Genomic DNA, 13,144 nt, shown 5'->3' with positions numbered 1-13,144 from the left:
AAGCCAGCTGATAAGCGAGGGTGATGAGCCTTCGAGGTCGATGAAATGCCTGCCTTGGCGTCCGGGCCAGAGACGATTCGTACGGTATTGAACCTGCCGGCCTTGCATTTCGAGAAGCCGAACGGAAAGTATGTAGGACTAGCACATGACCAGTACACCAAGACTATTTGTCGTTGTTGAGCCGACACCCATGGCGAGTGATGCTGCATCTGGACCAACATTGCAGCGGATTGGATGCTCGGTGCACAGATAGAACGGAACTCGGCGACCATGGATAAGGGATACACTGTTGGTGTCACAATCTTCACATGTACCCACGACGTCGAGGGGCAGTTCCCAGCATGGCCTGCCGTATATCACTTCACGCCGGGGCAGCCGTTCTGGTAGGCTTGGGACGTCTGCAAGGGTGATGTATGGATCCAGTGCATTTGCCTGCCAGAGACCTGGGATTACAGTGCTCGCATAGGCCAGGAATACTCTCCAGGTATTTTTTCCATCAATAAAAGTACGTTGAACGTCGGCAAGGCTTGGTATTAACGTTTCGTCATCGTCTTTGTTGAGAGGCCAGTCCTGGGTTGATTCGCTGACTGAGGATGCTACTGATGAAGAGTCGTCCGCCATGTTTGGTGGCTTTTAGCGATGTTGGCTTCCAGCACATTTCGATCGAGAAATCGTCATTTATGGTGTTAAAAACGATGGTGTTGCATTGCAATCTGTGTTTCAACTGCAAGGGAGCGATAGGCAGCAACTGTTGGCCACCCGTAGGTAAATATGCACAATTGGGGGCCCTGTAAGTGGGAGTTTTTAACTAACATCTAAGATATTTCAGTAACGTTGCGTAAATTCTGTCAAGTTAAAATACAAATACTTGATATCTATTTCTACCAGGAAATGGGCAATTGTCTTTCTTTCTGCTTTAACAAGCCTCTTTTGTAGAAAATACTGCAGATTGTTGAAGTTTTAGAAGAGGTAGCTCCTAAACTTACAGGAGGTCGATTGTAAGTCGACCTTGGTTGGTGGGGTACCCCTCCCTCACCGAAGCTCACCGAGACTCTTAAAATTGTCAAACACAATCGGCCCACCTACAACTTCAATGCCTCAATTGACTCAGACATAGTTCTGCACTCCGCAATGGTGCTCCCTCTCGCCCGCTGCCGCGCTTCACTGCGCTATGGGGCATTCGCAAGACCATTGACACTCCTACGCACGCGACAATGCCCCCGAAGCTTTACTCAAAGCTCAATTGTCGCAGCTCCAGCACGTAGCGACATCCTCAGCGCTTGGGATAAGTGTACGTTCCTCTCTATCGCTGTTGATCTCTTTACTGACATGCGCAGATAGCAACTCCGATATCCCGCTCGATCTTGACAACAGCGACAAATGCGTCGGCTTCCTAAGCAAACGAAGAACAATTCACAAACAACTCGCATTCGCAGACCTCACCACACCTTCGGGCGAAACCATCCAAATATGCTCCGACGCAAAGAAAGACGCCAATGCGCACGCCCTCTTTACACAGATTCCTCCATATAGTCCTGTTGTCATCAGCGTCAGTGGTCAGGCCGAGTCAGCCGATAATACATCCAAAACGACAGTCTACCTCAAAGACATTCGAGCTTTAAATACCGTCCCTCAAAACCTCATCGTTACACCCGAAGTCCAATTCCCTCCCAAGAAGCGACACTACCAAATCCGATTCCACCAAGAACTACAAGAGAGACTCAAGTTTAGGTCATGGCTGAAGGGAGAGTTGACAAGGGGTTTACAAGAGAAGGGATTCACGGATATCGAGACACCAACGCTGTTCAAGTCGACGCCCGAAGGCGCAAGGGAATTCTTGGTGCCAACTCGCCAGCGCGGCAAGGCGTATGCTCTGAACCAAAGTCCTCAACAATATAAGCAGACGCTCATGGCTAGTGGTATTTCGAGGTACATGCAATGGGCGCGATGCTTCCGTGATGAGGATAGTCGAGCGGATCGTCAACCCGAGTTTACCCAGCTTGACATGGAGTGGTCATTTGCAGGCGCATCAAAAGTGAGACAGGATGTGAATGACATTATCTTGTCCGCTCTTGAGGCGCTACGACCGGCGCATAGCTACCAAGAGATCCGCGGAGAGCGTATTCCTGTGTTGTCCGAGATCCCTCAAGGCGAACGTCCAGCAGATGAGCCCGTAGCGCATACATTCACAACCCTCAAGTTCCAAGACTGTATATCGTCGTATGGAAGCGACAAGCCAGATTTGCGCATTCCCAACAAGGTATGTCTTTCACAATCTTCTAGTACGTAGCTAACTGTCTAGATCCACGCACTCCCAGACCTCGAACCATACAAACAATTTGTCAGCATGATCACCCATCTCGAAGACCCCCTGATAGAAGCCTTTACTTTCCCAATTTCTACAGAAGACCCCAACGAAGCGCGCAAGCTAGTCACAAAGTTTATGGACAACCTACCAAGCTCACTAGCCGACAACCCTGACGGAAAGCCTCAAATTTTGGTGTGCGACAGAAAAGCGCCTCTCCAGGGCTTCTCGTCGCTCGGTTTCGAGTTCCAGGACGTTATCGACCTTGTGGCGGGAGACGAAGGTGTCGAGCAAGGTGACCTGGTCATCTTTCAAGCACGAGAGAAGCCCAAGGGCCAATACTGCTCTGGATCTACAAAGATAGGCGATGTTCGCATTGCTCTCTGGAAATTCCTCATCGAAGAAGGACAAATGGAGACACCCCGTCTCGGCGACCCAGGATCGTTACAATTCGTCTGGGTGACAGATTTCCCCATGTTCAAGCCCACCGAGAAAGGCGAGCCAGGCCAAGAAGGCGCCGCAGGCATTGCAGCATCACACCACCCCTTCACAGCACCACTCTCAAAAGCCGACTTGGAACTCCTCTTCACCGACCCCCTCCAAGCCAAGAGCGCAGCCTACGATCTCGTTCTCAACGGTGTGGAAGTCGGAGGCGGCAGCGAACGTATCCACATTGCATCAGTACAAAAGTTCATCATGAGTGACGTTCTACAAATGACAGACAAACGAATTGGTGACTTTGCGCATCTGTTTGAGGCGTTGGAATCTGGATGTCCGCCACATGCCGGTTTTGCGTTGGGCTTTGATCGACTTGTGGCGTTGTTGACGGATACGGCTACAGTAAGGGATGTGATTGCGTTTCCCAAGACGATGAAGGGAGAGGATCCTTTTGTTAAATCGCCTAGTCGATTGACGGATGAGCAACTCGAACCTTACGGGTTGCAGTTGAGGAGGGAGTAGCTCTCGTGTGGATACCTTGGATAATAGATCTTGTATCACAACTGTATTATAGAAACATATGTACAACATACATCGGCATGACCAACATTCACATACATTGTCACGTCGAGAAAGTTGCAAAATAGTTTGAATGAGTTCATTGATGTCCTAGTCATTATCCCTCCGAGCCAGGTCCGCATTCTATGTGGTACACTCTATGCCCTAGGGTCCCAAACTCCGAGTTGCTTGAAAGAAATGTACATGCTGCGTGAGGTATCTTTGCGATCGAAAAAAGAGTAACAACGCTTAAGCGAGGAAGAAGCCAAAGGCGGTAACACCAATAGCAGCCATCATGGCAACAACACCAGACTGACCACCGAGGCTAGCAGCAGCGTTGTCGTCGTCGTTGGCAGCAGCAGAGGCGCTGGCGGAAGCACCACTGATGGCAGCCTCGATCTTGGTGCTGGCGGCGTCGGCCTTTGTGGAAACCCAGTTGCCGGCGTCACTGTAGTTGTCCTGAACCCAGCTCTTGGCGTCGCCGCCCTCTTCGGAAGCCCACTGCTGGACCTTGTCGGCGTTGGTCTTGGCCCACTCTTCGACGTCGGTGACCTTTTCTCCGGCCTTGGTTTCGGCCCAGTTCTTGAGGTCGTCACCGAGATCACGACGGAGGACGGCGGGTTGGGTGACTTGGGGGGCGGCCTCTGAGGCGACGAGGCCAGCGGCGGCGAGGATAACGACCTTGGTGAAGAGCATCTTGAAGGTTTGGAAGTAGTTGATGAAGGCTGAAAGTTGGAGGTTAAAGGTAGTGTTGTTGAGTTGAAGAGTTAATGAGATTGTTTGTTGTGATGATGATGAAAAGAAGAGTAGAGAAACAGCAGGTCCTCCCCTTGATATAGATTTCTGTAATTTCCTCGTACGCCTAAGCTCAAGCTAGACCGCTGTGGCTTCCCATTGACAGCAAGGTTGGGGACTAAGTCAGGCCCTGCATGAATGCCACGGCTGAACTGCGTCATGTTCCACCTGTAAGCCCCTGTTTCTGTTTTATTTTCAACCAATGAGACGTTGATAATCCCCTTCCCCTGCGCAGATCTAAACCTGTTTTCAGGCCTGCGCCTCTAGTATGTCATCACCAGCACGCTTCTAGTATCGCCCCCATCCACTATTTACTCATTCTTCGTTTCAGCCGATGGCCAAGTCATTCCGATTTCAGTTTCTTGTTCCTGGCTAAAGTATAGGTGCAACTATTTCGGGTAACACGTCGTCCAGCAACGGACTAACACGCATCGTCAGTCGTATGTCAGCCAAGCCTCTTTCACGTTTCGTTCCTGCCGATAGCCGTGTCTTGTCGATCGCCAATGCCAACTTTTACTCCAGACTCTGTAGACAGGTGCTGTCCAGTGTCTAGGGTGCTGACTCATACGTTAATTTTAATTCACTTTACCCCATGCTCGTTGGCTTAGCGGGAAGGGCAACTCAAAAGCAAGCTTAATTGCCGTGGGTAGATTGCCACGCTAGGACTAGGGTAGGAGGCCGCCAGTGAAGTCTACCCGTCTCGCGACGTGCTTCCTCTCATGACGACGATCAGAGGCAAACGTCGCAACATCTAAGCCACAGTAGAACACTAACGGACATTTTCGGGTTGTTTGCGAATATCGCCGCGTGTTTGTGTGGCACAGTCGGCACTTGTTGCGTAGTCAGGTCTCACAGAGCTCAGTCAGCCTAGATATCTAATTCGCTCGTCGAGAACGTGTTTAGGAAAATATTCACATTAAGATTAAACGCCGCCATCCTGTTATCTGACCATTCTAGAATCCCATTCTGTATCTCATTCTCTATATCGTTATCCATGACTCTGGCAGTCTCTATCCATTACCTTTTATACTCCTTTACTCCAGGTTGGCGCCCTTGTTAAACAAGTGACTGACGTCGAGTCGCTGGTCCCGGCGACTTTTGGCAGCTTCCTGTAGCCATGTGTCGCTTCAAATTTTTCTCATATTTAACAGATCTTCCGCATCTAGGACATCTTACTCCGGTTCTGATATACTGTTAGCATACACGACCAATGGTTGTCGGTTTAGGGTAGGACTCACAGTGGGGAGATGCGATTCGCAGCTTCGGTCATAGAATTCGGTACCCATTGAATAAAATCCAAGTAGATTTGATCGGATGCCAATAGCCCCTGATAGGTACTGTCAGTTCATTCACAGGCTAAGATAATGCGAGTCAGGAAGTCGGAGGCGCAATGTACCTTTCCGAGTAGCAAGAGGTAGTCTCGCATTTCATCCGCGCTTTGCAAACAGCCAAGATCGACGAATCTATCTACAACAGACAAGATTCCTTGGATAGTTGGGTTCTTAAGAGATGCATCGTCTCGTAGAATTTGCATGAACAAGCGTTCAACAGACGCAGCCGGACTGGAAACAGAGGTGCCGATACAAAGGCACATATTTCCCATCGCCCCACGACTGAAGAGCCTAAACAGAGGGTCTCCGCATTGTTCTAGAAAATGTGACAAATTGACGACGATTGACGACCCCTGTAAGCTCTGCAAATCTGGAGCTTGGCTACTCTCATTGCGACTGCAGTCCTCATTTTCACTAGCGAGGAAAAAATTCGGGTGAATTAGATCGGAATCCCAGGACAACTCGAGTGCACCATCAAACATGTCATTGCTGTACTGGGGCACAGGATAGATATTGGCCAGGGCAGTCAAATAAGGCTCTAGACAGGCAGCCTTGATCAGATCATCAAATGGTTGGCGATGCTCATGATTGCTGATCGCATTTCTCCACAGATCAAAATTGGAGAAGGGTTCAAAATCGACGGGAGTGCGGGTACTATATAAACAGAATGAAATGGCATGCGACATAGCACAAAGCGCAGCAACGTCGCTCAAAGCAGTGGGTGGTAGGCCCAAGAGAGTGTTGTGAAAGCCACTAACGGCAGTCTCGTAGAAGGATGTGGGATTGACAAACGAATTGAGGGTGTCTTCCCGGCATGAAAGGGCAATGCTTTGTGTTGCATCTACCAACCGTAAACGGGTTTCTTCCAGCTGAGAATAGACATTCTGGAGAACTGCCCCTTGTTCAGTATCCTGGAAAAAAGTAGGATTTGCATGCAAGTCATCGCCAACAATTGTTCGCGTCGAGTTAATCCAGATGAGACAAGCAAGAAAGCCTTCAGCTCTCGACAGCGTCCCAACAGGAGTAGGGTGGGTGATTGCCATAAGTAAGTGCCTGGGTGATAAAAAATAAAAGAGGAATATTCAGTAGGTGGCATTGGTATATGGGCACAGGCATCTTGTCTAGAGGCTGACATATGCACAGATTTTGTCTAGAGCTCACTCTATCGTGGTGTTGTACCCACGATGGTAGCTAGCTCTGGATCGTGGAGAGAGAAGTGGAGGGAGATGTAGATAGTGGTTAAACGGTTTGTTAGACAGGTGGATACTAATAAGGCTAGAAATCTGCGTACCTGCATCTTGTCTTTAGAAAACACGCGGCCTAGCAGCATCCCCCAAAAAATCCACGTGGATGTCAGGCTAGAAGTCTATGACGCCAGGCTAGAAGTTTAGGACCGTTATCGCGGTCTTTGTCGGTCAACGTCTCCGGTCACGAGACTTCTAGACAGGTCAGAGTTGGTGACAGCTGCGTGCCTGACCTGCGTCGGCATGAGGCGACTTCCGAGAACTCGGAGTGGTATCCCGATCATGGGTGGTTGACAAAGGTCTGGCCAATTATTCAAGCATATGTTACTAACCTGACCACCTGACCGCTCCGGGATAGCATTCGTAACGGTAGAAGCTGAGTGAATGACTCACCTTGGACTCTGGACTCTGTTCTCCAGCATGTCTCCAAAGAGAGCTCCAACATGTCTCCAAGAGCCCGGCTCTGGAGCTTGGTCTCCAACGTTTCTCCCAAAAACCTGCTCCCAGGAGCTCAGCAAATAAATGACCAATCAGAAACGATTGAGCGAAACTAAAGCAGCCACCATAGTTATCTATTGGGGCGTTTTGTCAGTTTGATTGACACCGCGTACCTCTGATCAGCTCCGAGTGAATGTGCATTTCCGGTCAGGAGAAGCTGTAAAGGTTACAATAAATAAATATATATATATATATATATATATGTATATATGACAGACTGTATATTAAGTTGAGTGGAGAAGATATCGATATTTCTAAATTTTACCTCGAATTATTCACAAGTGTTCGTGTCGATACGTCAATATGCCAACGGAAGAGCAACTTAGACAGTTGGAAGCGGAAGACAACAGTCAACGTAAAATCACCAAATGCCCTCTCTTGAGAACCTTCAATAACATTGACTAGAACCTGTGATGCTGCAAATATGGTTAAACGAACCGAGCACTGTTGTCTTCGCTGCCGATGTCTGGTCGTCCGAACGAGCCATCGCCAAACCGAGACCTAAGGCGAAAGACACCAAGTCACGACGCAAAAACGTCAAGGTCAAAAATGCAGCAAAGGCGGCATGGGTTTTGAACGGATTTGAAGACTACAGAAGCGGGGCAACGCATCAATTTTGAAAGGGAGTTTAAGATACCATGTGTTGATAATGTAAAGAGCCAATGTCTTGATTCAAATCTGGCTGTACGAGTACGGAAACAAGTCAATCATGGTCTCACGATTGGGTGCAAATAGTGTCAGATTGTTTTTGTTATTTATACATATAGTCCCTCGAGATCCATATACCATCCGTACAGTTTACCGGATTTTCTATCGTACCTCACTACCCAATAATTGTATGGCCATTCGCCCATATGTGTAGACAACAGTATCTCTAGTTTCGTCGAGACTTTTTGTTCTTTCGTTTGGCTTTGCCGTTATTGTCATGCGGCAGCTCCACGTGTCTCTTCAGATTGGCGGATCGGTCAGTTCTGTAGTCGCAATGTAAATGCGAACATGAAAAGGGTTTCCTAACAGATATTAGCGAGTCTGTTTAAGGAGAGCATCAGTATATACATAACGAACTCGGCGGTAGAACTTTTACGAAAGCCATGGATCCAATCGCGGAACTCACGGGACGAAGTTTGATTATTGAACACCAACTGTGAGTAGTTAGCCAAGCATGACCTTTGTATTTCTGAGTCTTACGCACCGTTCCAACCCATTTCATGTAAAATTCGATCTCCTCCCGCTCTTGTAGCAATCCTCGTTCGACAAAAGCTTCGGCAACAGTGACTATGCTGCGAGATACCAAGTCGCGCGTCTCCTTCTCTGACGAAAGTGGGACAATGAAAGATCTTTGTATCTCTCTCTTGTGCGACAGCCTCTCTTGGCTCCAAGCATGACACTCCCTAAAGTCCTTTGACACTAACCCGCGACCAGCAAGATTGTACCAGAAGCCACCGTTCTCTTGAACATACTGTACCACAGCAGTGAATACAGAGGTTTGCTGAAGATGACTCGATGTGTTGGGATCGGCTGATGCAACTGGAGGCGACTGACCCAGTTGTGCATCGTATTGTGACGGTATCGGCGAATCGTACGTAGTAGATAACGGAGTCGATGCCCATGAGCTCATGAAGACATATGATAGCTCTGGACTGAAACCTTGCCAATGAGGCGATGATGGCCCCAGATCCCGGCTGGTATCGTTCAAAAGATCGGGGGAAAAGCCGAAGCCTTGTTGTAGATTGGCGAAGTTCTGGAGGTTGGTCGGAGACATCACTGTTGGTTGTATGTTGATTAGAGAAGGGTTTATGGTTCCGGGTTGGAAAGGGGGTACCGGGTCCATGCGATGTAGATGATGCTGAGATTCGGGCCAAAGATTTTGAACAAGCAGCTTGAAAGCCTCTCGCTCGTGTTCTTTCTCTAGAGTGTACAGCCATACATGAACACCAGCAAGGACATCGCCTTGGGCTAGCCTGTTTCTCTCACACAAGAGATGAGAAATAACATGCGAGAAGCAGCAAATAGCAAAAATCTTGCATAGATCGTTGGGGACAGGCCCACTGAAGACGTTTCGTAGAGCAATGGCACCTGTGTGTCGGAGTCCATTAGCGTCTTGATAGTCGTCAAGAATGCTGTTGATGGCCACGTTGTTCAAATTGACCGCGACGTTGACAAAACGGGCCCAAAGAGGCTCCATTCCATCGCGAATGAAGCGGATGGAATCCCAGGGGTTTTCGTGGCCGCGGCAAGATTGTCCATCTGCTGTGTTGGTCACAGAACCTCCTCTATGATGAGTGGCTTGAAAGCCGTTCCCGCCAATTCTTGGACGATTAATGGTGGGTTCCGTTTCGTCCAAGACAATGATTCCGGCAAAGAGTCCATCGAATTGTACCAAAGTCTCGATGCTAGCACATGTGGCGCCATAGACTGCGGGTTGATCAGCAAACGGAGGGGTTGAAAAGGATCTCATTTTGGCTTATTTTCAAACACAAAAAAACCAGGTGCTGCCTTATTGACTACCGAAGGGAAGGCATCTCGAATATATCAGCATATTGTTGTGGTTCGCCGAATATATGTGCATTTATGTGAGATCTGTTTGAGGCCCTCTCGGTAGCTAGGCTCATTATCTGACTGCTCCAACTCAAACCCTTGCTCACTGATGATGGATTGAGAGCTTGCGAGCAAGAGGCTTAAACTATCTTACTCACAGCTTGGGCTATCATGTCAAGGTGCTATTGGCCATGGATTACTCGGGATATTGTTTTGCTAACCGTAAGGAGGATGATCGACAGGGCCGACCCTGTCAACCTTGCTTTGTTCCCCAAAAGGCGCTACTAGAGCTGTCCCAGACTACTCGCGAGCAAGGCGTGGACCGAGACATTTGCTCATGAGCACAGAAAGCCGCTGCTCATGAGCAAAGCATACGTATTGTGAGCAGGTAGCAAGAGCATTTAAGCGTGGCTCTGCTCATCTACCAGGTAGAAGCAAAAAGGAAACATGCTGAGACGTGAAAAGTATATCATCATCCTAAGGAAACAAGGGTACTCTCAAATTAAAGGCGATGCTGCGACAAACAATGCAAACACAAAAACACAATTCTACCCAAGGCGGAATTAACAACACAGGTCAGTCAGTACATCCAATTTGAGCTAAACAGCAAATTGACAGCATACATCAAGTCAACTCGGCCAATATGCTTCAGAGTTGGTTACAAGAGCCAGGCCACGTCGAGTTCTGGTCATCTGAGCGGGCGAAGGCATTCCCGACAACAAAAGACAGAATCATGAACGAAATCCTAAGCTCTGACGTATGTAATCTATCGGTGTCTCCAACAAGACGGGCGGATTTTCTACAGCAAGCCAAACTGGAATAACATGGGGTTGGTGGCGGCGGATGTAAGCTACTTTGATTCGCCCTTCACGAGAGGGACAGTGAGATTGGTCCAGTATCCTCAATGCTCCGGAGGGACAGCTAGGGAGGTGGCGAGGCTTGGAGAGTGCATATTGACTGTGCAGGGCGTTTAATAGATTGAAATGGAACATTTTGAGATCAAATTGTTGTTTGTTGACAGGATGTGTGCATCTGCAAACTACCGTGGCTAACGATACACATATTCACAAAACAGAAAGACACAAAGTTCGGCCTCTACCCAGATCACAACGGGCACTAATTATCTGTTAAATCATGTCACCTGGGAGCTATTACGAAGCTCTGTCGCCCTCTCTTCGTTGAGTTGGACACGGGGTCCTCCTCACCAACCCGCCTCCGATGGCCGCTGCCAAGCCCGGCCAAGAAACATCGCACGCACGATACCTGATGTGGATTGTTAAGTTTGTTATTTTATCTATACATTCTCTATCAATTTGATCTAATACACTCAGTTCACCATCCGTCTCAATGGATGAGCCTCCGTGTTAAATACCCACTCATCCAAACTAACAACCTCCTCATCCGCAAAAATAAGATAAAAATACTTCAACGTCTCCGCCATCCAAAAACTCTCCATCGAATCTTTATGCTTAATCTTCTCCTTCGCATTCACATCCATCACCGCCGCAAACGCCTCATCCGTCTCAGCAGCACCGCGAACCGCAAGCCACATATTCCACGCGATATCGCGAAACTCTTCCTTTCCGGTGATACGGTAGAGATAAAAGATACTCTCGATGGTCTCGGGGCGGAGGAGATAACTTGAATCTCTGGCGCGGAATCCGAGTGGTTCTTTGTTGGAGCTTGGGTTGAACTCGCAAGGCTCTAGAGTTGGACAGCGTTCGACGTGGACGATTTCGGGCATGAGACCAGTTGGATAGGCAGAGTATGCTTTTGCGCAGCCTCTGGCTAGTTTTTCGCCGACGATAACGTGGTCGTCTCGTCCAAGGGCTTTTCCACCGAGGGCATACATTCCTCCTGCGAAACAGGTGAGGTGCTCGACGTCCGTCCTCAATCGAACCTCTTTCGTTCGAGGAGCAATGGAGGCTTCACCCAGCATGAGCACATCTTCCTTCTCCGGCAACATCGGTCGAAACATCAAATGCTCAATCGCAGCATCGGCGGCCTTGAGGTACATTTTTTCGTACTTCGGTTCAAGACCTTGTAGGAGAACGTACTCCTTGATGAGATATTCATAAAGAGAATCACCGTTCGCACCCAAACCAAACGTATCATCGTCAACTCGGAATCCATCCTGCGCATTAATCTGAATCGGCCAAAGTCCAGGAATTGCTGTTTCGTTTTGAGTCCTCTCAAATGCCTTGGTGATAAAGTCAATTGCGTCGTAATACTTGGGGTTGCCGGTCTGCTGCGACAGACGAGTAAACTCCATACTCATACTACCCAAACTAGCCGTACTCTGTCGCGGTTCAGGATGACCTTTTCCATCTTTAAGGTCTCGAAAATGGATGGTGTGTGGTGGCATGTGTTCTGTGTTGTCAAAGGTGGCATACAACAAATCCCCCAGCTCAATTGCCTTGGCCAGCAAGGCACTCTCACCACTGAGCTCGTACGCCGAAAGTAAACCGCCAAGATGTCTGATGGTCGTTTCGAAGACATTAAAACCGGTGCTGGTAGGAAGATCCCAGTCCATGCGAGAAACGTAGTCGACGGCCTTGTAAAACTCTCGCTTCATACCCATGAGCCATAGCGTGTCGAGGTTGTCGCAGATGGTAGCGGCCCACCCACCAAAAGGATCACTACCTTCCAAGCTCAATGGTTTGAGTTCGTCACGTCCCCAAGCATGCTTTTCGTAGGATCTCCACGTCTTTTGGAAAGCTTGCTTAATTTCTTTTCGTCGTTGATCAGCTGTTGCGAGCTCTCGTTTTCTCAATTCGGGATTGGAAAAGTCGTGTTGAATTCGGGGGAGATTGGCAGGTGAACCACGAGGAGGTTTCACCATACTACTCAATTCCAATGGATTTTGTAGCTTATGTCTACTCCAGTCATAGCTGCTAGGAATGAAATTGATCTTGGGAGATTTGTAAGTTGGTATTTCGTGAAAAAGGCCATAAAATATGAGGCCTGCGATGAGGAGAGAGAAGATCGCCCTCGACGCTGGAAAAGGTAAAGCTACACCCATGATTACGACAGAATAGAGATGAAAATACAAAAAAAGGAAAGGAAGGAGGGAAATATAGTTCAATTGAGGTCCATTGAGACCTTTGAAGGATTCAATGCTGACAGCATGAAAGGGGAAGCCAGATCTTATACGATGAAAGCCACCGCAAAAAAAGGATCCTAGACAGTGTAAAACAGTTATTGATTGACGCTCTCCACTCTTTGACACGCAAGCTTCGGTTCTAAGAATAACTAGATTAACGTGAGATCCGTAGGCACTATGACATATTGAGTGCAGGGAGATCATACGCGAGCACGGGCTTGTGTGACAAACGAGGAGACTGACACGCGAGATTTGATCTTGATGAGAGCTTGTACAGCTCTTGATCAAGTACGAGATACAAATAGATATACAGAGCATGTGAGCTGCAATTGTT

General features: G+C 48.3%; 6 protein-coding genes across 6 annotated transcripts; 2 read left to right on the top strand and 4 right to left on the bottom strand.

Annotated features, from left to right (window-relative positions):
- Positions 1 to 1,081: 1,081 nt before the first annotated feature.
- Positions 1,082 to 3,386, top strand: EDB82DRAFT_451323 (tRNA synthetases class II-domain-containing protein). Its single transcript, XM_025737081.2, has 3 exons — positions 1,082 to 1,291; positions 1,338 to 2,260; positions 2,303 to 3,386. Exons 1-3 carry the CDS (start codon positions 1,132 to 1,134, stop codon positions 3,263 to 3,265), a joined length of 2,046 nt encoding a protein of 681 aa, XP_025591977.1. The 5' UTR covers positions 1,082 to 1,131; the 3' UTR covers positions 3,266 to 3,386.
- A 164-nt stretch (positions 3,387 to 3,550) lies between these two features.
- EDB82DRAFT_479493 (uncharacterized protein) lies at positions 3,551 to 3,997 on the bottom strand (the record flags this gene model as incomplete). Its single annotated transcript, XM_025737080.1, has 1 exon — positions 3,551 to 3,997. The coding sequence occupies one exon, from the start codon at positions 3,995 to 3,997 to the stop codon at positions 3,551 to 3,553; it is 447 nt and encodes a 148-aa protein (XP_025591976.1).
- Positions 3,998 to 5,130: 1,133 nt separating this feature from the next.
- EDB82DRAFT_528858 (uncharacterized protein) lies at positions 5,131 to 6,470 on the bottom strand (the record flags this gene model as incomplete). The annotated part of the gene is made up of 4 exons (XM_025737079.1): positions 5,131 to 5,205; positions 5,273 to 5,279; positions 5,335 to 5,423; positions 5,493 to 6,470. The coding sequence occupies 4 exons, from the start codon at positions 6,468 to 6,470 to the stop codon at positions 5,131 to 5,133; spliced, it is 1,149 nt and encodes a 382-aa protein (XP_025591975.1).
- Positions 6,471 to 7,472: 1,002 nt separating this feature from the next.
- Positions 7,473 to 7,789, top strand: EDB82DRAFT_528857 (uncharacterized protein; the record flags this gene model as incomplete). Its single annotated transcript, XM_025737078.1, has 2 exons — positions 7,473 to 7,524; positions 7,575 to 7,789. The coding sequence occupies 2 exons, from the start codon at positions 7,473 to 7,475 to the stop codon at positions 7,787 to 7,789; spliced, it is 267 nt and encodes an 88-aa protein (XP_025591974.1).
- A 116-nt stretch (positions 7,790 to 7,905) lies between these two features.
- EDB82DRAFT_511645 (uncharacterized protein) lies at positions 7,906 to 9,879 on the bottom strand. Its single transcript, XM_065608904.1, has 3 exons — positions 8,362 to 9,879; positions 8,235 to 8,311; positions 7,906 to 8,179 (listed from the first exon to the last, which is right to left on the bottom strand). Exons 1-3 carry the CDS (start codon positions 9,625 to 9,627, stop codon positions 8,044 to 8,046), a joined length of 1,479 nt encoding a protein of 492 aa, XP_065463194.1. The 5' UTR covers positions 9,628 to 9,879; the 3' UTR covers positions 7,906 to 8,043.
- Positions 9,880 to 11,034: 1,155 nt separating this feature from the next.
- On the bottom strand, positions 11,035 to 12,729 carry EDB82DRAFT_479490 (glycoside hydrolase; the record flags this gene model as incomplete). Its single annotated transcript, XM_025737075.1, has 1 exon — positions 11,035 to 12,729. One exon carries the CDS (start codon positions 12,727 to 12,729, stop codon positions 11,035 to 11,037), a length of 1,695 nt encoding a protein of 564 aa, XP_025591972.1.
- Positions 12,730 to 13,144: the final 415 nt, after the last annotated feature.

This window comes from Fusarium venenatum (genome assembly GCF_020744135.1).
Source record: "Fusarium venenatum strain MPI-CAGE-CH-0201 chromosome Unknown EDB82scaffold_4, whole genome shotgun sequence".
Classification (NCBI taxonomy): domain Eukaryota; kingdom Fungi; phylum Ascomycota; class Sordariomycetes; order Hypocreales; family Nectriaceae; genus Fusarium; species Fusarium venenatum.
Note: the sequence above shows the minus strand (reverse complement) of the source record. Positions and strands in the feature narration are given on the sequence as shown.